Source organism: Crinia signifera, chromosome 1, assembly GCF_055691185.1.
Source record: "Crinia signifera chromosome 1, ASM5569118v1, whole genome shotgun sequence".
Taxonomy (NCBI): domain Eukaryota; kingdom Metazoa; phylum Chordata; class Amphibia; order Anura; family Myobatrachidae; genus Crinia; species Crinia signifera.
In genome coordinates this window covers 90,689,782-90,713,120 of record NC_139217.1, presented here as the reverse complement: position 1 = coordinate 90,713,120, position 23,339 = coordinate 90,689,782, and the positions used below count along the sequence as shown (strand labels likewise).

Genomic DNA, 23,339 nt, shown 5'->3' with positions numbered 1-23,339 from the left:
CCACAAGTAATCAGTGCTAGCATCCAAATCACATGTGAAAGCACTCCACATTCAGGTTAGATGCTAGCTACTTTTCATTCCACCTCTGTAGTAGGGGCCAGTAGAAGGTAAGTGTACACATGGCAGCATGTGGAGTTAGGTGTAAGTGTCTAGAGATGCACACTATTTCACCTGTTGCTTATACCCATGTTTGGTGAATGTTATAGATTAGATATAATATGTTACCATCATATTTTACACTGTTTAGGATGGGTGTGCGATGCAATGGGTTAGCCGTCTGTTCGGGCGCATACACGCTGTTAGTGTAAAAATGAACAATAAAGTTAATACCAAATATCACTCTGATCAACCAATGACAGCACATGATTGTTTGATTTGTGCCACTCCTAAAATGGCGGCTTATGGCAGAGCAGTACCCTTTTCTGCAGCCGAGCTGAGGGCACTGGTCTCCGTTATGGAGACCAGGCTGGGGCGTGCTGGCCCGTTCATTACAAATAGGCAGAAACGTTCTGCCTATGCAGTGGCCCGCCGGCGGATATACGCCCGCACCAATGTGCGGCGGACCATCGCTCAGCTTGAGCGGCGGTGGTCCGACCTCCGGCGCAGGGAGCCAGAGAGGCTTCAAAGCATAAGGGCAAGCATTGCGAGATGTGAGTATTTCAACAGTAAATGTGGATTTGTACATGATTGCTTACCTGACATTATTTAATCCACTAAGGTCAGCAGCCTGATCATGAGTTAAACATGGCATACACTATATGTGTGCTACTTCCTGTTTGACACCCTGTAATGGTCATACAATATGTTATTGGGGAGGATTAATGCTTGTGATGCTTACAATGGCCCAAATGTCACAGCATACCTGCCATGTTACAGGCTGTGTTTTGTAAAGGCCACTGAGGAGCTGTTTGCATGTACAAGTATCAGTACCTCTAACCTTTGCATTTATAGGTTGATAAGGCTTAATACAAATTACCACTAATTGGCACTTTTTTGATTTTTCCCAAACACAGCACGTGCAGGAGCAAGGCAGGCCCGGGAGGAGGCAGAGGCAGGCCAGGCACAGGAGGAGGCGGAGCCAGCGATGGCCGAGGAGGAAGAGATTGAGGAAGGGGTGGCCGAGGAAAGTGAAGGAGTGGAGGAGGCTGAGTGGCCAGTGGAGGCAGAGGTGGCAGCCGAGGAGGAGGTCGTGGTGGCCGAGGAGGAGGTCGTGGTGGCCGAGGAGGAGGTCGTGGTGGCCGAGGAGGAGGTCGTGGCGGCCGAGGAGGCCCAGGAAGAGGGGGAGGATGAGGAGGCCTGTCTGGTGGAGCAGGCGGCCGAAAGTGGTATGTATACATAAAGATTCGATCTTCCTTTTGTCATCCACTATTTGATATGTAGCACTGTTGATTCAAATGTGTTTGAAAATACTATAAAGGCAAACAACAAATTGGGTAGCAACAGACACACTTTGGGGTTAGATAGGGTGGCCAAACCATCCCTTTCATCCTGGACACATATTAATGACACAGGTTGTGCGGATGGCTTTCAGGTCGAATTGAAGTGCCACTGAACCTGTGTAGTTAATCTGTATCCAGGAAGAAATTGATGACTTGTAAGGGTTACATGTCCCTGCTGGTTGCATACAATCTGTAGGCTCATATAGGTGAGTAGAGTTTACTGGTGATTGATCTGTGTAAACTAGATTCAGTATGGCATAAATGGAGTATGGCCAGGCGTGGCTTAGACTGGAGTAACAAGTGGTGAGTGCCCCTGGGCCCTCCTCTAGCTAACCACCCCCTGCGGTCTGCATGTATGTTTTTCACCATAATTGTGTGTGTATTTGGTGTTAATAATGCTTTTGAGCATGGGAGTGGGTTAGTGCTGCAGCTTCCCCTAACTGGCATTCTGACAATGATTTCTGGAGCAAACCATCAGCAGCCAAGCCATGCTTGATTGCACAAATGTACTGAGCATTCCTGAGAGTTGTGTAACTCCCCTGCCAGGCTCCATCATATAACAGACACTGAACTTTGTTTGCCGATTTGTGATTGGTGCAGCGCGTGGCATGCTTCTCAGAGCTTAGTCATGGGTGGGTTTGGATTGAGAAGGAGCAGTATGACTGTGAGGTGTTCGACAGAGTAAAGGGTAGAGGGCCAAAATCAGGCTTTCCATGTAGTATGTATGCATGTATGTATAGGTATATGTCTCATATATATAGGTAGATATGTGTGTGTATATATATATATAGTTATATATAGAGATATATATATATATATATATATATATATATATATATATATACACACACACCTCTCAGAATGCATGTTTAAAATGTAGGTTTGACTATGTTAAATGTATGCAGGAATATCATTAGTCATTTTTCATTTTGAATTTCCTCCACAGATGAGCCTGCCCAAGCAGAGGAGGGTCGCCGTGGGGCCCTCGTAAGACTGCGAGGCCTGATGCGCCTCATGCTCAAAGAAATGGACCGCCTAATAGATGCAGAGGATTAAATTATTTTTTTGTTGGCATTTGGTTAATAATAAATCGTTATTTAAAGTTCAAAGTTGTCAGTGTTTTTTTCTAACATGCTAAAGTATATGTGTAAGTTGTTTAAAATGTTTAAAATAAGCAAAATGTACATAGTGTATATAGATGTATGTTAGGGTCACATGCTGTAAGGGTTAATGTGTGTCATGAATGTAGTAGGAATGTGGGTCAGTATAGATGAGCATTTAATTGATTGAAATTGCTAACAATCCCTTTTTCAGGAGGTTGCCTAATAGCCTAAGTGGGTCATGTGATCGCTGTGTGTACTCAGTACAAAAGTGTTGGATTGTGCGTAAATACTCCGCATCGGGGCGTACGGACAGCTTTCCGTACGTTCTCACGCGGTAAGACCGTGCTTGTGCGGGAAGACCGTGCAAGAATCTGTACGTTTCCCCCGCACACGCACGGTTTGTATGTCGTCCGTACACACGCCCTGTTCTTAAAGAGTGACTCCGTCCGAATGCGGAGGACACGTGGGCGTTTCTACGGACGATGCCCGCACGCCGCCGCACAGCGATGCGTGCGGCCCGCACCGTAAGAATTCGGGAATATCCGCACCGATCAGAATAAGGCCCAGAATCACAAGTGAGCTAATTAGCTCCACCTCTGCATCTTTTAAAATGTGTCAGTGAGTAATAAGTGCACCTGTGCAGCAGTTAGGTTGTCTGGAAAATGTGAACTGTTGGTAGCTCTCGAGGACTGAAGTTGGCTACCACTGGTATATACCATATCTTCAGGGTCTGAAACTATTAGTTGGCCATATATATTATCTGCATGTGTACTGTATGCAGAGCTTCACATGTCATTCTGAATCAGATCCCAAATCCCCAGAGGTTGAATTTATGAACCATCGTTTGTCATATAAATTGTGCAGTTCTAGCACACAAGCTATATTATTACAATTTCTAAGGACGACTCTTGGTGAAGAAAGGGGGCTTGGACCAAATTTTACTAATTTTGGGTCAATACCTACATTAAAATCCCTTTAAAATTTTAACACTAGTCCAGTGAGTCAAAATTAGTTTAACCAACAAAGGAGCTTGCACCTGATTAGAAGTATAAATAGAAACCAAAGACACTTACTAGAGAGAGCAGTAACAGTAGTGCTCCTTACCTCTGGATTTACATTAAAACATTGATTACAGAAGATATAACAACCCTCTCTGTACAATAAAAAGGATACCTATGTGTATAATGGTGAGTTGTCCCAAAAGCTCCTCGATTGTATAGGCCCACGGCCGATAGCAATTGTCTCCACCCCCATCTCACCCACTGCTGCTTACACAGGTCTGCAATACTCCCCACTAACTCTGGAACTGCCAGCTGCTATTTCTCTGTGGCAGTGCCTAAAATCACAAAACACCAATCCTCTAAGAAGTTCTTCCAAATTGCCATTACTGCTCCTTTGTGCCATCCCATTGAGGCTAATTCCTCAGGTGAATCAGAAGATTTTGCACTAGCCCCATGAATCACAGCTTACACTCTCGGTTGATGGTGCCCCCCTTCCCAGTGCTGGAGATTTTGCCCACAGCTGATACACACACACACACACACACACCCACACACGTCCTGAACTATAGCTAATCTGTACTGTATCTAACCCTCACAGAATCCTGTAATGTACACTCAATAATATCCAACCTTCTATTTATCCCGCATTGTATCCACCTGCACTGTATAAGACCAATACTGGGGCAGATGTATTAACTAGCCTTAAGTGCATATATGCACTTAAGGCTAGTTAACTGGGGGGGGGGGATTACGTTTTAACAAATGTACTAACAGCGCATCTAATGTGCGGTAGGGACAGAGCATGTTAGATGCTAGCCCTGCTGCTGGCTCTGGGCTGCGCACGAGGTCTCGCAATAAAAGCGAGATCTCGCGCATGCCCAGAGAGCCAGCCAGGGGGGGAGAGAAGAGTTTTTTCTAATTTCGCATGAGCAGGGATGCCTGGGGTTCCTATAAGGAGAGCTGTTAATGCTGGACATAACGGCTCTCCTCATCGGCAGAGGGGGGTTAATACATTTGGCCATAACGGATGCAGGAGAAGCGGGACCCATTATTTTGAAAGTGTAAACGGCAGTTTAATACATCTGCCCGACTGTATCCAACTGATGAGCACTGTATCTGACCTGCACTGCACTGTATCCAACCCGCACTATATCTCGATATTTATCTCACCCACATTATATCCCACACTGTATCCAACACTGTAACTGACACTGTATCTGATCCACACTGTATACTAAGCAGTGTTTGATCAACACTGTATCCTGCACTGTATCCAACACACACTGTATACAGTATGATGTGCACTGTAACCAGCACTGTTTCCGAGGTACACTGTAATGCAGCTGCGGTGGAATGTGTACAAGTGGCAATGTGTAGTGTAATGTGAATAATAGACACTACTCTATGGTGTAAAGTTATTTGGTACTAATTGGCCACGCTCCTTTCCCATGAAGCCGCACTCCTACATTTTTCATGAGCACCTTCGGTGCACAGTATACCTCTTTTCGAGTATGGGTGGGCACCAATTCCCATTCTGGCACAGCGCACCAAAATGATGTCTAATTACGGCAAAGTTTGTAAGACTAATGTCTCATACACCTGCATATTGCATGCAGTATATATCTAGTCAGGCGATAGCGACATGGGGGACTGTGCATCGCTGTCACCCTCCCTCGCTGAGGACAGGGCAAGAGAGGGTGCTTGCACAGAAGGCCTGCACAAGCGCATAACCAATTATGCTCATGTGCAGGTCCTAAACATCGGTATCCCGATTTGATTGGAATGAGGGCCTAAGTCCAGATACTAAACGGTAACTATGTGACAATAGATAGTGATAGTCAGTTACTCATGTGTAGAACTCTCCGTTGAAGGGGTTACTCTATATTTGGTGTCACATTTCTTTTTGTCATTATATACCTTACATTTTATGGATTTTTTTTAGATATCATAAACATTCTTTTTAAGGAAATGGGGTGGTTAGTTAAATGTTGAACCCTATTACAGTTTTTATAAAATAATATTCATCTACTTTTCTAAATATCAGAACTATATATACAATATAGCTCTGAAGTCAATGTAAATTATTGCAAACACAAATGGGAAATTGCAAAAATATTATAATCCATATTCTTTTTTAATGAAAGGGATATGAACGCCTGGGGAGAAGAGAATCAAGAACACTCATGTTGCTTAACCTGTCTTTAGACCAAGACAAAGAAGTCTGAGCTGTCAGAAAAATTGCTTCACCAATTTCACAGAACATTTCACACTATATGGCATGCATTTTATTTATGAACCATTTCATAAAAATTTCATTATTGCTATGCTGAATCACAATATGCTGTCACAAACAAACATTGACCGCTTTCACAGCAGTAGACAGGTATATTGATGTGACATATTATTGCAATACATTTATAATCTGCAGATGGAGTGGACTTAAGTTCATATTCTGCAGGACAATCATTGAAAACAAAATGGTATAATATTGATACAGTGGGTGTTTAATAAAAACAAAAACTTTTTATATGAATTGTTTTAAATAATTATTATTGATTGTGTGCACGGGGGGACATCATTTCAATTATTTTAGTAATCAGGTGCTTCTCATACATTTTTGCACACACTGCAACCTGTTGGACATTGTGCACTTTAAAAACAAAGCAAATAGGGGGTGGTTCAGATTCGGATTTGCTCCCCTGGCCCGAAGTTTGGGGTTTGCACATGCGCGAATATGCACATGTGAAAACCCCCAAAGCGAGCGCCTTCGTGGAGTTTCATACTCACCAAGGCATTCCCTCCAGGGTAGGTGAGCAGGGAGCGGATGTAGGGGATTGCCCAACATTTTATGGAGCGAGCCCATAGAAATGCTGGGCGTACCCCTGCGAACACATGCGTTTAACATCTTGAGAAAGGTCCACTGAACAAAACGCGTTGATGAAACTTGAGGAGGGTGAACAGCCACTTGCTCTTTGAACATCTACATGTATGTACTTTGATCCTGAATTGTTTTTAATTTTTCAAAACATTTTTTAGTTTTTTTTGTTAGTTTTTTATCTACTTCTGGGACATCTGATGAGTGCAATTATGTTGTGTACCCCCATATTGTTACCATCCTTCTGAAAACTTGCTGCTAATATTTATATCAAATTTTTTGTATTCGAAAAACACTTTTTGTCACAATAAAACACTTTTTTCAACTACAAACCTGGAAGATTAATATTTTGTGATAAAGAAAAGACCCTCTTCCATCACATCAGGGGACTCAATAGAAACCTTTATGTATGGAGCACCTGCACACCATTGAGTGAGTGAGGTACTTTTAATTTTAATTCCAAACATTCTGGTGAAATTCTTATATAAGTGGATACTTAAAGAAACCTTTATAGGTATACCTTTGATAAAGCCGTGAGATCACGGCGAAACATGTTAGGCAGCACTTGCTTTTATTGAATAAGGACTGGGAAGAATCTTCGGTACTTGTGAGTTATCCGGACGCCCGATTTCAAAATCGGGTCGGATCGGGCACATCGCATCGCATCGCATGCGACCATCGGATGCGATGCGATGCGATGCGATGACCCGATTTTTCCATAGGAATCAATGTTAAAATGGACTGAGTCCATTTTAACATGGAATTCAATGGGAAAAAGGGGTCCTTTTCATACCCCTACTATCCAAGTGGGCATGGAGTTGGATATAAACCTGTGGCGAGCGTAGCGAGCCACCGAGCCCGAAGCGTGGCGAGCGTAGCGAGCCCCGCAAGGGGACACGGAATACCGTACCCTCGCGGGGCTCGCTTCGCTCGCCACGCTTCGGGCTCGGTGGCTCGCTACGCTCGCCACAGGTTTATATCCAACTCCATGCCCACTTGGATAGTAGGGGTATGAAAAGGACCCCTTTTTCCATAGGAATCATTTTAACATTGATTCCTATGGAAAAATCGGGTCATCGCATCCGATGGTCGCATGCGATGCGATGCGATGCGATGCGATATCGCATCGCATCGTATCTGATTGTATGCCTTAACTTAAGGCATACAATCAAAAAATCGGGCGTCCAGATAACTCACAAGTACCGAATCTTCATTTCAACTCTGCCTACTGCCTCCCCCCCCCCCTCCACCAAGTGCTCTCCAGAATTTTTTCCTTTCATTGCCACCCTCCGGACCCCAGCTATACTCCCATATCCAACTGGGAGTCATCCATCAGCAATCTGTGGACTTGCACTATCGTGAGGACCCTTCATTCAGAAGGCATTTAGATCTCCCTCCAGCGAGAAAATTGACCACAGCTTTCATCTATTTCTGGGATCAGCGCAACCTAGTGAGGACCCCAATTTTGGGAAACAGATCATCCTCCAGCGTCTCCTAATACCATCCAGGACGGCAACTTGCCAACCATCAATTCGGTAGTGCACTACCTGGAGAGTAAAAAGCCCCCCTCATTCCAAGGGACACAAAGGCAGCTACGCAGAGATATAAGTATTGTCTTCCTTGTCCTTTTTAGTATATATGCATTTTTTATTGTTTTTTTGTCACAGACATTATTAATATTGTCATTATATTTTTGTCTTAATATTTTATATATTAAAAATTGTGATATCCAATTGATCCATTTAGCGCTCCACCCATTTTTTCCTACCTTTGTATCCACAAGAGGACCTTACACCCCTCAAGTAGGAGCAGCTTAGCGACACACCCCACAGGGCGCCTATTTCTACTCTGAGTTTCCAATCTCGAGTATACCCCCCATTCTTTTCTCCATCTAAAGAGACCTTGATAGGAGTCCAAAACATCAGAGTAGGTCATGCTATGCTTACAATCTCTAAAGGTCTCTAGAAGCTATATGCCTGTACGCCCCTCTTACAAAGGGAGTCGGGGTATGTCCATCTAGTGAAACTTTCCCTTTCTTCACCTATCCACCAAAGAAATCTATGTCTATGTAATTGAAGAGCCACACATTGTTGTCTTTTTTTCTTTTTCATTGCACATATTGGAGCACACAAAGCCAATACCCAGGAGGATTTCCATTCGTCTTAGATGAAAAGATACCTTTAAACGTTTGATACGACTCCTATTCAGAGTGAATCAGGTACGCCCATCTCTCTTATTCACACAGACTACCTTCTGTTCTATATAAAATAATCTCTAATCATATATTAATTTCCATTTATATGCACACCTTGTGAGAAAAAACCCACCGTTTGAATGCTGGTTGTCCACGGAACACTTTATTGAGAAGAAAAGGATACTTCACACACATCACAAGGATTGTCATTTTTTATTGCTCTATTTATTTTTATTTTATTTTTTTCATTGATGTACAGTATATTATGTATTGCGCCCCATGAGATGTTTACTCCAAACCCCCCCCCCTTTCCAAATTTGTATCTAGGGTGTTGGTGACACCCAGGTGGAACCCCCTCTAAGGCTGCATTGTGCTTTTGGGAAACTGTTTATTTATCTTTGATGCTCTACATGTGTGTCAATATCTGCTTGGGGAGGGAGGATGACATCAGTGCCCGCCTTTAATTCGGCCATCTCCATCCTGGATAAAAGTAAGTATAGACTTACTTTTATCCACGAAGAGAAGATCAATCATTAGATGGCGAGCGACATTCTGTTGCTGCATGCGAGCGTATGCGTATGCAAACGCATTAACTAGTGAGGATATTCGGGCACTGGGGGGGGGGGGGGGCATTTGGTGAGTTGGCATTTACTTGCTCACTAAGTATATAAGCTGCCTAGCAAACCGGTCTGAGGGCCAGATGCACTATTCTTCAAAAGTGATAAAATGGAGAGTGATAAACTGCCAGCCGATCAGCTCCTACCTGCCATGTCACAGACTGGGTTTGTAAAATGTCAGGCAGGTGCTGATTGGTTGGCTGTTTATCACTTTTGAAGCATAGTACATCTGGCCCTGAGTCAGGCTGATAGTATCCAATCATGCAACATAAAGGCACTTTACTGTACTATTAATTAGAAACTTGCCTTTCATCCAGGAAACCAGTTTGTGGAATCACTGTAGGAGCAGGCTAGTTTTGTATTATATTTTGAAAACATAGAAATTCTGACTAAGCAATGCTAATTTAATGTTGACTTTGTCATTTGCTCAGTTTGATGTGTTAGAATAGTTAATTATGATCATTTTCTGATATATCTGTTCAAACATCATAGCAAGAAAAATAATTGTTAATGATTACATAAAAAAAGCAACCAGATCAGGATAATTAAAGCAGCTGCTCTATTGGGTTGTTTGATAGATGCAGGAATTAATGATTTTTTTTAATCACACTAATTCTTATTTTCCAGCAATTTCAAGTGTCATTTAACCATATTTTGTATATTCAGCCAAATGATTTGCAGATTTCTGTCAGTTATAAAACATTCAAAAAAAGGGATAATTGTATACAATTGAAAAGAGGAGCCAGAATTGTATCATGAACATTCATTTCACTATTTTCATTGTCATCTACAACAGTGACCGGTACTCACTTTAGATTTAAGGGAGGCTTTAATTGTCTTGCAGCAGCTGGTTAGTTACCGTATATACTCGAGTATAAGTCGACCCGAATATAAGCCGAGGCACCTAATTTTACAACAAAAAACTTGGAAAACTTATTGACTCAAGTAGGACCCTCACTCGAGTATAAGCCGAGGGGGGCTTTTTCAGCATAAAAAAATGTTCTGAAAAAGTAGGCTTATACTCGAGTATATATGGTATGTCATACATATGGTGACACTCCCATAACATGCCCATAAACAGTGCATTTCTCAGGTGCGAATAGCTACCACCCAGAAATGTTCCAATACATTTCCAATATACTACAGACTCAATCACTACTGCACCTCTGTGCACACAGGGGTAAATTTACTAAGATGGGAGTTCTATTGAAGATGAGATGTTGCGCATAGCAACCAAGCGGATTGTACTTTTTTATTTAGCACCATCTAGAACAGGCATGTCCAACGTTGGCCCTCCAGATGTTTTGAAACTACACATCCCAGCATGCTTTGCCACAGTTTTGCTATTAGAGAATACTAAAACTATTGCAAAGCATGCTGGGATGTGTAGTTTCAAAACATCTGGAGGGCCAACGTTGGACATGCCTGTTCTAGAAGATAATAGATAGAATCTGATTGGTTGCTGTGGGCAACATCCCATCTTTAGTAGAACTCCCATCTTAGAAAAATTTGCCACAAAGTGTGGGAAACATGCCCAACGCAACTTTTTAGTGACTTACACAAATGCCATGAATAGTCATCGCAGCCCATAGCCCTTGCTAGGATTGCATAAGATACACTGCATGCAAAAGGACCCCATACAATTTATAGTATGCAATCCTGACACCCATCAGCTGCTGGGTGAGTTGGCAGCATATCGTATGCGATACCTTGCTCTAGTGGATGGAGGCTTTTAAGGTGCCCATACAGGGTGCGATAGTGGGCATCTCATCGCACAGTACAAGAAAGTATGTGCTGCACATACTTTTTGTACTGCCATCTGATCGCATCACACCCAAATCGCATGCAAAACGCATCCGATGTGATCCAGCCCATAACGGGTGCGATCATCGCACCGTGTATGGGCACCTTAAGACATACTTGCCAATTTTCCCTGAACGTCAGGGAGACTCCTTGAAAAAGTAGCAAACTCCCTAACTACATGAAGAGTCTAGCTATCTCCCTAAGGGCCAGATCTATCAAGCTTCAAAAGTGATAAAATGGAGAGTGATAAACAGCCAGCCAATCAGCTCCTACCTGCCATGTCACAGACTGGGTTTGAAAAATAACAGCTGCGAGCTGATTGGCTGACTGTTTATCACTCTCCATTTTATCACTTTTTAGGCTTGATACATCTGGCCCTAATTGCACTTTACACCCATTGGAGGTCACTCTGATTGACTTGCAAAGCTGCAAAAATCGCAGCTTTGCGAGTCAAGTAAACACCACAGGTACAGATAGAATTAGATTTGGGTGAGTTATTTTGTTTCGGTGCAGGGATACTAACTGCCTGCTTTATTTCTACACTGCAATATAGATCTCTCTTTGAAGAAACCCCACCCAAATCTAATTCTATCTGCACATGTTACATCTACCCCACCTGTAGTGCACATGGTTTTATCCTTTTGAGAAGGAATTTGCCTCTAAGAGTGAACTAGAATAAGACCCTCAGTGACAGGAGCCGGGTGCTGCATTATAACATCACATGCAGCACCTGACTCTTGTCACCATGTAGAAACCAGCACAACAGACAAGGCAATTTCTTGGGGCAGAGCATACATCCCGGTCCCCTGGGGGTGAAACAGGAGTCTGAATGCTGGGCCATACCCCTCTTGCAAAGCCACTACCCTCTCCTATTAAAGCCATGCCCCCTTTAAGTGGCTGTCACACCATGTGTCAATTGGGTACGTGGTGTCTTTGCTGTCAGGTATATATAGATTTGTACATGTGGGGAAAGGAAATCTGCAATACATTAATTTGTAAAAGTAATTAAAGCAAATAAAGCTTCGAACTAATTCAATGTAACAGCGCTGTCTCCTCCCACCCACCCAACGTTTAAAAGCGCTGTCTCCTCCCAACCAATGTTTAACAGCGCTGTCTCTTCCCACCCAACACTTTGCAGTACAGGTTGAGTATCCCTTATCCAAAATGCTCGGGACCAGGAGAATTTTGGATAACGGATTATTCCGTATTTCGGAATATTTTAATATTTCAATGATGTATTTTGAAGTATCTTGCATTTATGCTGTATAAACACATAATATACACACAAATATATTTTATTACCACATAAAATACACACAAATATATTTTAATTGTTCAAAAAACAAGGTTTCAAAACGTGAAACAAAATGTGTGTACTATCTCAGATATTGAATTTGAATGCCAAGCAATCATTGTCTTGTACATATATAGTGCCAGTTACATATCATGTCCCCAGTGATGCTGTTACAAATGTCCCCAGTGAATTTTTTTTTCACTTTCTGGAATGTCCGTATTTCGGAATAATTCGGATAACGGATATTCGGATACGGGATACTCGACCTGTATCAGCTTATTTATTCTTCTGTCAACACTGAATCTAGTTTTGTTGCTTTCTTTTCAGTAATAACATTGGGTATATAGGTGTTCATATATCATAGATGCACATTGTGATATCATCTATTGTAATTTCATAATGTAATGACGGTTGCAAACCTAGTCAATATAGAGGGTGAAATTTAATATGATGAGAGATTCAGAAAGTGAGAGATTTAGTAAGAAATCTCCTGGTTTTTTAAAGCAGCAATCCTTTACACTGCAAAATCTAACTGGTTTAAAACTAGAGATTTCTTACCAAATCTCTCATTTTCTGAATCTCTCATCCTATTAAATTTCACCCAGAATGTTATTTTTGAGTACATTCCTGTTTCCGGCAGGAGGCACCTTGTTTTTCATGTAGTCCCCTGCACCCTCCAGAAGAGAGGGCACCCTTCCTACATTCTGCCCACTTCCTAGAGTAGTGGGCCGAATGGGGAGATGAATACAGTAAACCCGTGGTGAGGGGGACAGGGCATAATGACGCTATTCTATGCTAATTACATCATTTTAGCCCCACCTCTGTGCAAATATGCTCCAATCATGGCTTTTCGCCTATGAGGAGGCAGGGCCTAATTTTTTGCCTGGCCCTCTGCTACTTCATCTCAGACATTTCCCGGGGAGTAAATTATTAATGTAGGCAAGTGTACTGTAACACTGGTATTGAAGTAACATTGCAGAACCACGGGAGTGAGTGGGCACCAGTTTCTGAGTCATTATGCTGCATCATGGCAGGAAGCACTATAAAGATACAAGAGGAAACGTCTGTAATTTATATTAATGGGTATAATGTACAGTCCATAGGGGGGTTATTCTGATTCACTCGGAAAGGCACAATCACTCTCTAGTTGACAAAACCATATGCACTGCAGGTGGGGCTAATGTAACATGTGCAGAGAGAGTTAGATTTGGGTGGGGGTGTACTTCAAACTAATTTCTATATTGCAGTGTAAAAATAAAGCAGCCAGTACTATTTACCCTGCACAGAAACAATAAAACACCCAAATCCAACTCTCTCTGCACATGTTACATCAGCCCCACCTGCAGTGCATATGGTTTTGTCCATTAGAGAGTGATTGTGCCTTTTCAAGTGAATCAGAATAACACCCATAGCGTTTACATATTTTCTACAGAAATTGCAAGATGTACTGTATGGCAGGAAGTGAATTGATTTTAGGATCTGGCCAGGGTTGGACTGGCCCAAAGTAGTACAGGGGAAACTCACGGGCGTCTCCCACCTCCTCTACTGATCAGATTCCATACTGTGAACTTTAATTATATAAAATATATATGTTACATTATACTGCACAGGGCTATGGTGCATTTTCTACAGGGCACTTCTGTTACTAATCTGGTACCATGCACAAACAATAATAAGTAAACATGTTTATCAAGGGGCCCTGCCCATGCACTCGCTAATGGTTACACAAACCATGGTGGTGGCAGGCCACACCCCTAAACATGGGCCCATTCCCCAGCATTCGCATGGTGGACTCTTCATTCCAAAGTCCAACCCTGGATCTGGTAAGAATCTGGCCATAGATGAAATCTGGTGTAAATTAAGGATTTACACTGTACATCTCTAGTGAAGAAACGTTACCTAGATCCAATAATAATTGGGCACGTCTTATCTGCATAACTTTTTACTTTTATGGTTTACTTCACTATCTCTATCTCAAGTATGTCAAAGAGCAAATCAAATAAGAGAATCCTGGGAGACATCAAGGCAAATTTAAAATGCAATAAGTATACAGTATAAAACCACACCGACAAGGTAAACAGAGATAAGATGACAGCAGCGAATGAACACAGAGGCATTAAATAGAGATGACTTTTCTTTAAATATATCATTATCTGTAAATGACAGGGATAGTTTAGACTTTGCTAAAGAGATAAAAGGTATGGCAATTCCAAAACAAGCAGAAAAATATCAGTTTTAAATCTTTTCCTGCAGAAGTTTAAAATACGGAAGATAATTACATGGTTTCAAAGATTACAGTTCTTACACTAGAGGTAACCGTATAAAGTTGTGCTTTAGGTAATTGTTTTACTTGCAAGGTTATTGTACTCTCAGTAGTCGAGCAATGTGTAACAATACAAATGATTAAGCATTCGGGAGAATTCTCTAATGCATATTCCGCTCTGCCACATTTACACAAAAAAAACATCTGTTTTATCAAACCTGATAAAGTACAGTCTCGCAATTAATAAATAATGATTCTGTTTTGTCTTCCTGAAATCTGTTGTTCTACGATAACATTCCCAGCAGGCTATGGCCATATATTTGTTTCCTCTTGGTTTTTACACTTAAAACACCCACCAAAAACATGGATTTTAGAATTATGATATGTGGTCACAAGCCATAGGGCACCCCAAAACTAGGAAAGGTGAGTGCCGATGTTTAGTGTATATATTGTTTATTCGATAAAATTTTTTAATTAGTCTTATTGTGGTCACATTCTCTCATGCACCCTGTTTTAACCCATAATGCATAGCTTATGTTAACCAGTTCCCTAGATGATTAGTGACAGGTGTGTTGGTAACTGCTCACATATAAAAGCATAGTCTGCTGTGAGCCTTAGACCAGATAGCATGCCTGGAATCAAACATTGATGTGATACCTATGTGTATTATAGCCATTTTGAGCGATAGTGTTAGGACCTGCAGAAAAGTGGGGTCCCGTGAAGGGGGCTGCAGGCTTAAATGCATTGATCAATTCATGAACCAATGCTCCACTATTTATTATCAGTTAATTTAGTGTGTGCAGAGCTCCTACAATGTCTGTTTAAACAATGTGGTCACAAGCCATAGGGCAACCCAAAACTAGGAAAGGTGAGTGCACATGTTTAGTATATATATATATATATATATATATATATATATATATATATATATATATATATATATATATATATATATATATATAATGTTAGGGTGTAGACCGCACTCTCACTGTGGAAGAAATAAGCCAGCGGTGGGGTGTCCTGTGAAGGGGTGCAGAGTGTACTCCGAACTCCAATTCATAGAAAAGTGGTTTCTCTAAGACAGAGACACAGGCACTCGCCACTTTATCCAAAAACAGTCTGATTTTTGGTAAAAAATGGCTTTGGCAGTTTGGTTTTTGTTTCTGTTTTTGCTTCTGCTTTTGTCTACTGTGCATTTACCGCCCCCACACAACCCCAGGCTCATATTGTGATGGCCACTGGCGGAATCGGTTTCTTAGACGAATTACTCTTATCTCAAGCGGAACAGGGCATTGTCTCATTAACTGATGACGACGCCGAGAAAGTTCTGTTTGATCATCTTGAATTCGACGCCCTTCCGACTGAATCACCAAATGATCTCTACCTCCGGCTGCTAAAGCTTAAGAAAAGGGAGACCGACCTTACACTACATGGGCATTTCCTCTCCGACTACCATCGGAAAAAGTATATCCCACGAGGATTCCGAGTTGCCAACGTCCCAACCATCGGCCGCAATAATCCCACCTTTTGCAGCCGATGGTGTGGGGTACTCAACAAATGTTCCCTCGACCTGATGCTTTTAGTTGTTGAGGAGGTCGGTTCTGAGCTAAAAAAGGTCAAAACTGATATCGATACGTTCGGCATTGCTCATTTGGCAGCAATAAAAAGCGACAAAAGCTGCAACCTGATAGAAAAACTCAGGGTCCAAATAGAGGAATATAAACGTGACCTTATATCGTTTAAACGAAATAAATTAGCAACAGTCACCACTGACTATCAAAACCACAACGTATACCGCTGGTTGTCCGGCGACCAAGGAACCCGCCGCCCGCAGGGACCATACAGAGGAAGGCGACAGGGACAGAGGAACCCCTATCGTTTCAACACAGGTTCATCCACGTCCGCCTCAGATACCGAACAATCTGGCACGCAGTCAGATTTTTTAGAGTCTGGCCCCACTGCACCCAGAGGCAGGAACAGCCGACAAGGAAAAGGAAGAGGCAGAGGCCACATCCCCGCCGAGGAAATTCTGGGCAAAAGGGTGCGCAGACAGGCGAAGATTTGATCTTCAACCTCTCTGACCTTGCCTTAACTCCCCCCATGATCTCCTTACTGTCCAAGGGCCTGTCGTTTGTCCCGACGTGTAACTTCGATCCATTTGAAGCATCTGTAGACCTCTACAAATTTGGGAGGAAACTGAGGCTTCAGGAACATTTCTGCAACAGCATCACGGCAACCACATCCACATCAACTACAAAACTTAAACCACCCTCAGCTTTCGACCCGGTCTCATCTAACCCTTCAATCAGGACCTTTACCAGAATGATAGAGATTGACATCCAGAACACTCAACAGAAACCATCTTACCAAAATCTAACAGCCACCGAACGTACAGCATTAACTACCCTCAAACGCAACAAAGAGATAGTCATTCGGCCGGCAGACAAGGGAGGAGCTGTCGTCATTCAGAACTGGACACAATACAACGCTGAGGTCCTTCGCCAACTCTCAGATACCCAAACATATAATCAGGTCTCCCAAAATCCCATCCCTGGATTCAAGCGCCGTGTTGATGCATTACTGGATCTCGCTCTGGCACACCATTGGATCTCCAAAGAAAACCACAGCTTCCTCACGGTAACCTTTCCTGTCTGTCCCATCATATATACATTGCCAAAAATTCATAAGTCTGACACCAACCCCCCGGGCAGGCCGATCATCTCTGCACGTAACTCCCTGCTTCAACCCTTGGCTATTTTTGTTGACTGCTTTCTACAACCACTGGTGACCTCGGGGCACACGTATGTCCGTGACTCAAGCGACTTCATTACACAACTACAGAGTGTAAAATTGAATGACCAACCCCTGCTGGCAACAATGGACGTGAGTTCATTGTACACCGTCATACCGCACAACGATGGCCTCAGAATTCTGAAGAAAAAATTAGACACTCGAGCTGATCTCCATCCTCCTACAGACTTCCTTGTTGATCTCGCCGCTCTAATCCTCCGATGCAACCACTTTATGTATCATCAAAAATACTACATTCAGATTGCGGGAACTGCAATGGGGTCCAATTTGGCCCCGTCCTACGCCTGCCTGTTTATGCAGGAGTATGAGGACCAATTCATCCTACCGAGATTCGGTGACAAGATCTCAATATTCAAACGTTATATTGACGACGTATTCCTGGTGTGGCATGGCTCCGAGACTGAACTGCTTGAGATGATCTCTACCCTCAATGCAATGAACCATCCGATCCGCTTCACTTATTCCATCAACTCTACATCCATCAGTTTCCTGGATATCTGTGTGTCCATTGTCAGCAACCACTTACAAACCAGCTTATATCGGAAGAGCACCGATAGGAATACCCTCTTGACTACAAGCAGCCAGCACCCTCCAGCACTTAAGGAAAATCTGCCAGTATCACAATACATGCGGGTGATACGAAATAACAGCAACGCAGACATCATGGAAGAACAACTGAGATCAATGACTGAACGCTTCAAAGACCGAGGCTACACCCATGAAGTCCTACGTAGATGCCTAAGAAAAGCTAAAACCAAAATGGCACAACAAAACAACAGAGAAGCAAGACAGCTCACACAAAATCCCCGCATGACGTTTGTAAACACATTCAACCATGCCTCCTCCACGATCAATAAAAGCCTACAAAGGAACTGGCCAATGATCTCCTCTGATCCCCACCTCAAGCTTCAACGCCACTCACACCCAATGATGGCATACCGTAAAGGTCCGAACCTAAAGCAGCTTCTCATGCGTCCCACGATTCAGCCTGAACCTAAACAGAACTCATCGTGGCTCTTCTCCCAGCGCCCTGGGTGCTACAAATGCACCGGTTGCACCACCTGTAATGGGATGCTGACCGGTCCATCCTTCCCTCATCCCCAATCTGGAAAAGCCATCAAAATAAGATTCCGACTACACTGTCTCCTTGATCACGTGATTTATCTCCTCACCTGTCCCTGTGGGTTGGCATACATTGGTATGACCACACGGAAGTTCAGGGAACGTATGGCTAACCACAGGAACTCGATCCGGGCAGCATTGGACACTGGTAAAACAGATCTACCAATCCCGAGACACTTCCTCTCAGCAGGACATCAAGTTGCCAGCCTACGCTGTCGGCTGATTGATTGGGTCCCCCCTCCTCCGCGAGGTGGAGACCGCGGACTTCTACTTAAAAAGAAAGAGAGCCGTTGGATCTATGAATTGGGGACACTGGCCCCGAAGGGCCTAAACGAAAACAACCCCCTTAATATATTTCTGAAATAAAACAATTGTCTATTCGTAGTGTCACCATATCTATGCCCTTCTTTTCCTTGCTCTGTATATCTCCCTCGGCAACAGAGGGTGTTGCATCACATCACTTCTTAAACCCCACACAGGGTGATTCACTTCCACCTTAGTGAGGTTTTTTGTTCTATACTTTATTTGACTTTATTATGGTTTAGTCTTACACCTATCTGCCGGTGTGTAAATGTTTTATGCGCACTGGTGTTGGTAGGAGGTGACCACTTAAGCTTTAAATGACAATATTCAACATTAACACTATGCTGAACCTGGTTTACCCCACCGGAGTAATACCAGCCTACAGGTGTAACCAGGTGATGTTGGGTGACTTGTCTCCCCTCACCTGGCTCACTACCTGCTGATTCTGCTAACGCTGTCATCACGCATATTACCCAGCTATCTGCGCATGTCCGTGCCATATCCATGGAACGCACGCATCCCTACGTTGCGTTCCATTCAGGCGCTGACGTCAGGACCGCGCCACGCCTATGGAACGCACACACACTTGTGTTGCGCTCCATAGAGGCGCCCACGTCACGTCCGATGACCGGGCTCCCGACACCGGACCTGTTCGCCCTTATTCCCCTTCTGACCTAGCACCCGCGATGCGCTATGCGCATCTCTGGCACACACTCATCCCTCATTGACCCTTGGAACGCACACATCATGGTGCGTTCCATACAGCGGCATCGTCACTTCCGGTAACCGGATATCTGGTACCGACTTGCGTTCCATGTGCGTTTCAACCCATACATTCTCTTCCTGGTCACGTCACACAGGATGTGACGTCACCAAGGCTACTGGCGGGAACCAGCGCTGATTCACTCCCTATTGGGGGGTATTTAAACCAGGTTAGCATCACTCAGTGTACCACCACCTACTGCTCCATGCTGGTTTGCATGCAGCACACATATGGCTATGTTGTTTTCCTTATGACTCACCTGAAACGTAAGTTTACTTATATTTAATGTCTGCATCACTCTGAAGTACTTAAACATGTATAGGCTCTTTTTGCTGTTTACAGTGTTTTCTGTACTTTATTAGGCTCCTTGATAAAGGTCCATTGTCACGGACCGAAACGTCGGAGTGTGGTGATGTGTTAACCTTCTGACCTGCTGGCTTATTTGAAAAATAAACTTTATTTATTTTTTACCAAAAATCAGACTGTTTTTGGATAAAGTGGGGAGTGCCTGTGTCTCTGTCTTAGAGAAACCACTTTTCTATATATATATATATATATATATATATATATATATATAAAGGTAACCATAGAGCATGGAAGAATATTACCCATAGAGTACATGCTGGACATCTAAAGAACAGCGCATGACGTTAATCTACATCATTCTTCTTTTCACTACTTAAACAATATGATCAAAAGACCATAGTGCTCATTGGAGATAATGCTAATCAACAATGAATAATCTCTCCTGAAACACGACTATTATGATAATCTTATTAGAACCCATCATTGCAGTTTTACTTTTGAATCCATCGTTCTAATACCCATGGCAGGAAAGTAAAAGAAAATGTGATATCTGTTATTAAACAGATACGCTCCTACCTCAGTACATTGGTGATAGCTCAGTTGTCCCCCCAATGTACTTTTTCTTCAAGTTAAGCTTCAGCCACCACCCTACAAAAAAAAAAAAAGACAGATAATTATGTCATAAGCAGAAATATTGTCACTCATATGTATAATGTTGTACTGTAGCAAGCATCATCACCCATTACTTTAAATAACTGCCAGAACTGTAAATATAATTAAAGATAGAACAGTGGACATTTACTAATATATATACTGTATATATATATATATTTTTGTTTTTGTTTACTTGTTTATTTTCAATTTGAACAAATGTATCACTTCTCTAAGTTAAATTGATTAAGGTATTGCTGGAATCTGGGGGCTAATTATTAAAGGGAAGAGCCTGTGATTCTGTTAACTACTTTCACCTTTCCTAAACAATGAAAAGCCATATTCTACACATAGATTTTCATAATAAAATCTATATTTTTAAATCATAATAGATTTTTTCAACAAATTTTAAATAAACATTTTATCTACTGTATCCAACCCGCACTGCAATCCTGCTTAATTTTTAACTATGTGTCCCAAAGTATTTCACACTGTAGGTCGGAGAGATTTTAGGGAGCAGCTCAACAAAATGGTTAACTGACATGAGTGCCAGTCATCAGTGGCCCAGGGCCCCCAGGAGGGCGCTAAGATTGGGCACTGACAATATGCATCTCCTGGGGGCATGTGCAAATGTGTAGGAGGCATCCAAATCTGCTGTTGATATTTTACCAATGGTTAGGGTTTTTATTCTTTGCTGTTTTGTAAATAATGGGCAATTTGGGACTGTTTTCGGAGCAATCTGACTAGATCACTTAGAAAGTAAGCACGGATCGTTCCATGTGTACAAGGTATAGCAATGGCGATGCGCCGTCTCGCATGTCGTCATCACCTGCAGGGATTGACAGTACATACAACAACCACAGAAGATGGCTGCCTAGTGTCATCTGAAGTTCTCATCCAAATCTGTCCAGTGGAAGGCCCTGAACATGCTCCCCATGCCCATGGTGTGTCAAGCATGAACCTTTTTTCTGCTCAGCTCCCAGATCTGACCACATTTTTTTTTCTTAAGTCCAAAAAAGACTTTAGGCATCTAGGCAATACATTTAGGATGAAGACATCTTAGGTAATAATCTCAGCCGTGAGCTATCCCAGGGAGACAGAGGGAGATTAGGGAGGTTGACATGTGGTTTAAAGATTGGAGCAGTATGGAGGGATTTGAGTTCCTAGAAAACTTGGCAAACTTCTCAGTCAGACACCATCTCTTTTGTTATGACGGATTGCACCTGAATGAGGAGGGGGCAAGGGTACCCAGGGGTACAATGGTGGGAAGGCTTGAGGAGATTTTAAACTAGGCGGGTGGGGGGAGGGTATAGTAAGAAATCCTTAAACCAATAAATGAGTGTAGATAGAGGGTAAAGACAGCTACATTGTGGAAGAATCAAGGGGAAGGGAGGAAAAAGGGAACACACAGCCGAATACAAATACTGTCCATGATACTGATTTATAATTTCTGGAACCTTCTGCAACTGTAACAGGTAACATGACAAGGGTGAAGGATAAACAAGATCTGAAATGCCTTTTTCCGAATACTAGGAATTTTGTAAATTGGTGGAACTAGAGACCCTAGTTTTGGAGAAAGATTTTGATCTCATAGGTATTACCAAAACTTAAAACCATACATAAGGGAAGATATATACGAGAGCACATTGGATTCAGTTAAATCGGTATGGGTAGAAATCACAGGTAAAATTAAAGAGGCTAAAATTATAGTATGAACATGTTATAAACCACCCAACATAAATACGGAGGAGGAAAAAGAACTCTCGTTACAGGTGGCAAATGAATTGGAACAGGTACAGGGAAAGACGACTAAGATAGAAAAAGTTCTCGAATCAGAATTGGGAATCATATGGAACTAGAAGATGATTTGTTCACTAACAGGTCTATACATGCAGGCATGCACTGAGGCTTGAGGAAAATAAATTCCGTTCTGAATTAAGAAGAGGATTCTTCACAATTAGAGCAGTAAAATTCTGAAACCGATGGGGGTGGTTACAGCAACTACTGTTAATTATTTTAAATCAAAACTGGATACATTTTTGGGCACTACGGTAATCCTATAAATGATTTACTCAGTTTTACAAGTCAAATAGGTTGAACTTAATGGACTAACGTTGTTTTTCAACCTTAATTACTAAGTTAATATGTTACTTTCTCTTTCAATGGTCCTGGTGACACAGCTCAACACTGGGATGTAGGAGGGTCCGAAGGAGCCAGGCACCTATCCTAAAGTTTTAGAGGGTAGGCTCCTCCCCTACTGCATCCCTGGACTCTTCAGTTCGTGTTAGGTGCCCACTGGAGTGGGTGCTATTCTAAAGGGCTGCAGGAGCAGCCGAAGAATTAGAGTAGTTAGGGGATTTTTATTATTTTATTAACTTTTACCCTAGCTAGGTAGGCACAGTGTGAGGATTCTCATAGTGAATCCTCACACTGCTTGCGCAGCAGGAGCTGACAGAAGCGCGTCCTGTCAGCTCACTGTGCACAGGGGAGACACTGTCTGGTCTCCCTGTGCAGCGCTTATAGCCTTTTCTAAAAGGCTGCCTGGGCTCCGGAGTACCCTGAAACCGGCTCCACGTTTAGGTGGGGATCATGGGGGACAGGCGCTCCGTGATGGCGGCGGCCATTTTATGCGGAGCTTACACGCTGAGCTCCTAGATGAGAGGACAGCAGCGTTGTGACAGGCATGTTCCAAGTGATCCCCATTTGAGGGGGAGACACTGGAACTAGGAAATCCTACCTAAGGAGCGGCTTGCTGGGGGTGGTTGGCGCCAAAAGGTCACGGACCCCGCAGCAG

General features: G+C 42.7%; 2 protein-coding genes across 10 annotated transcripts in view; one reads left to right on the top strand and one right to left on the bottom strand.

Annotated features, from left to right (window-relative positions):
- The window catches only part of SGCZ (sarcoglycan zeta), an 869,285-nt gene that overhangs the window by 543,901 nt on the left and 302,045 nt on the right, over positions 1-23,339 (bottom strand). For all 9 annotated transcript variants that reach the window (XM_083170008.1, XM_083169946.1, XM_083169955.1 and 6 more), the window contains one exon: positions 20,471-20,542. The gene's annotated coding sequence lies outside the window, so the exon portion shown is untranslated. The remainder of the gene's footprint in view (positions 1-20,470; positions 20,543-23,339) is intronic.
- LOC146026228 (uncharacterized) lies at positions 1,017-2,505 on the top strand. The gene is made up of 2 exons (XM_083156697.1): positions 1,017-1,325; positions 2,386-2,505. The coding sequence occupies exons 1-2, from the start codon at positions 1,085-1,087 to the stop codon at positions 2,493-2,495; spliced, it is 351 nt and encodes a 116-aa protein (XP_083012823.1). The 5' UTR covers positions 1,017-1,084; the 3' UTR covers positions 2,496-2,505.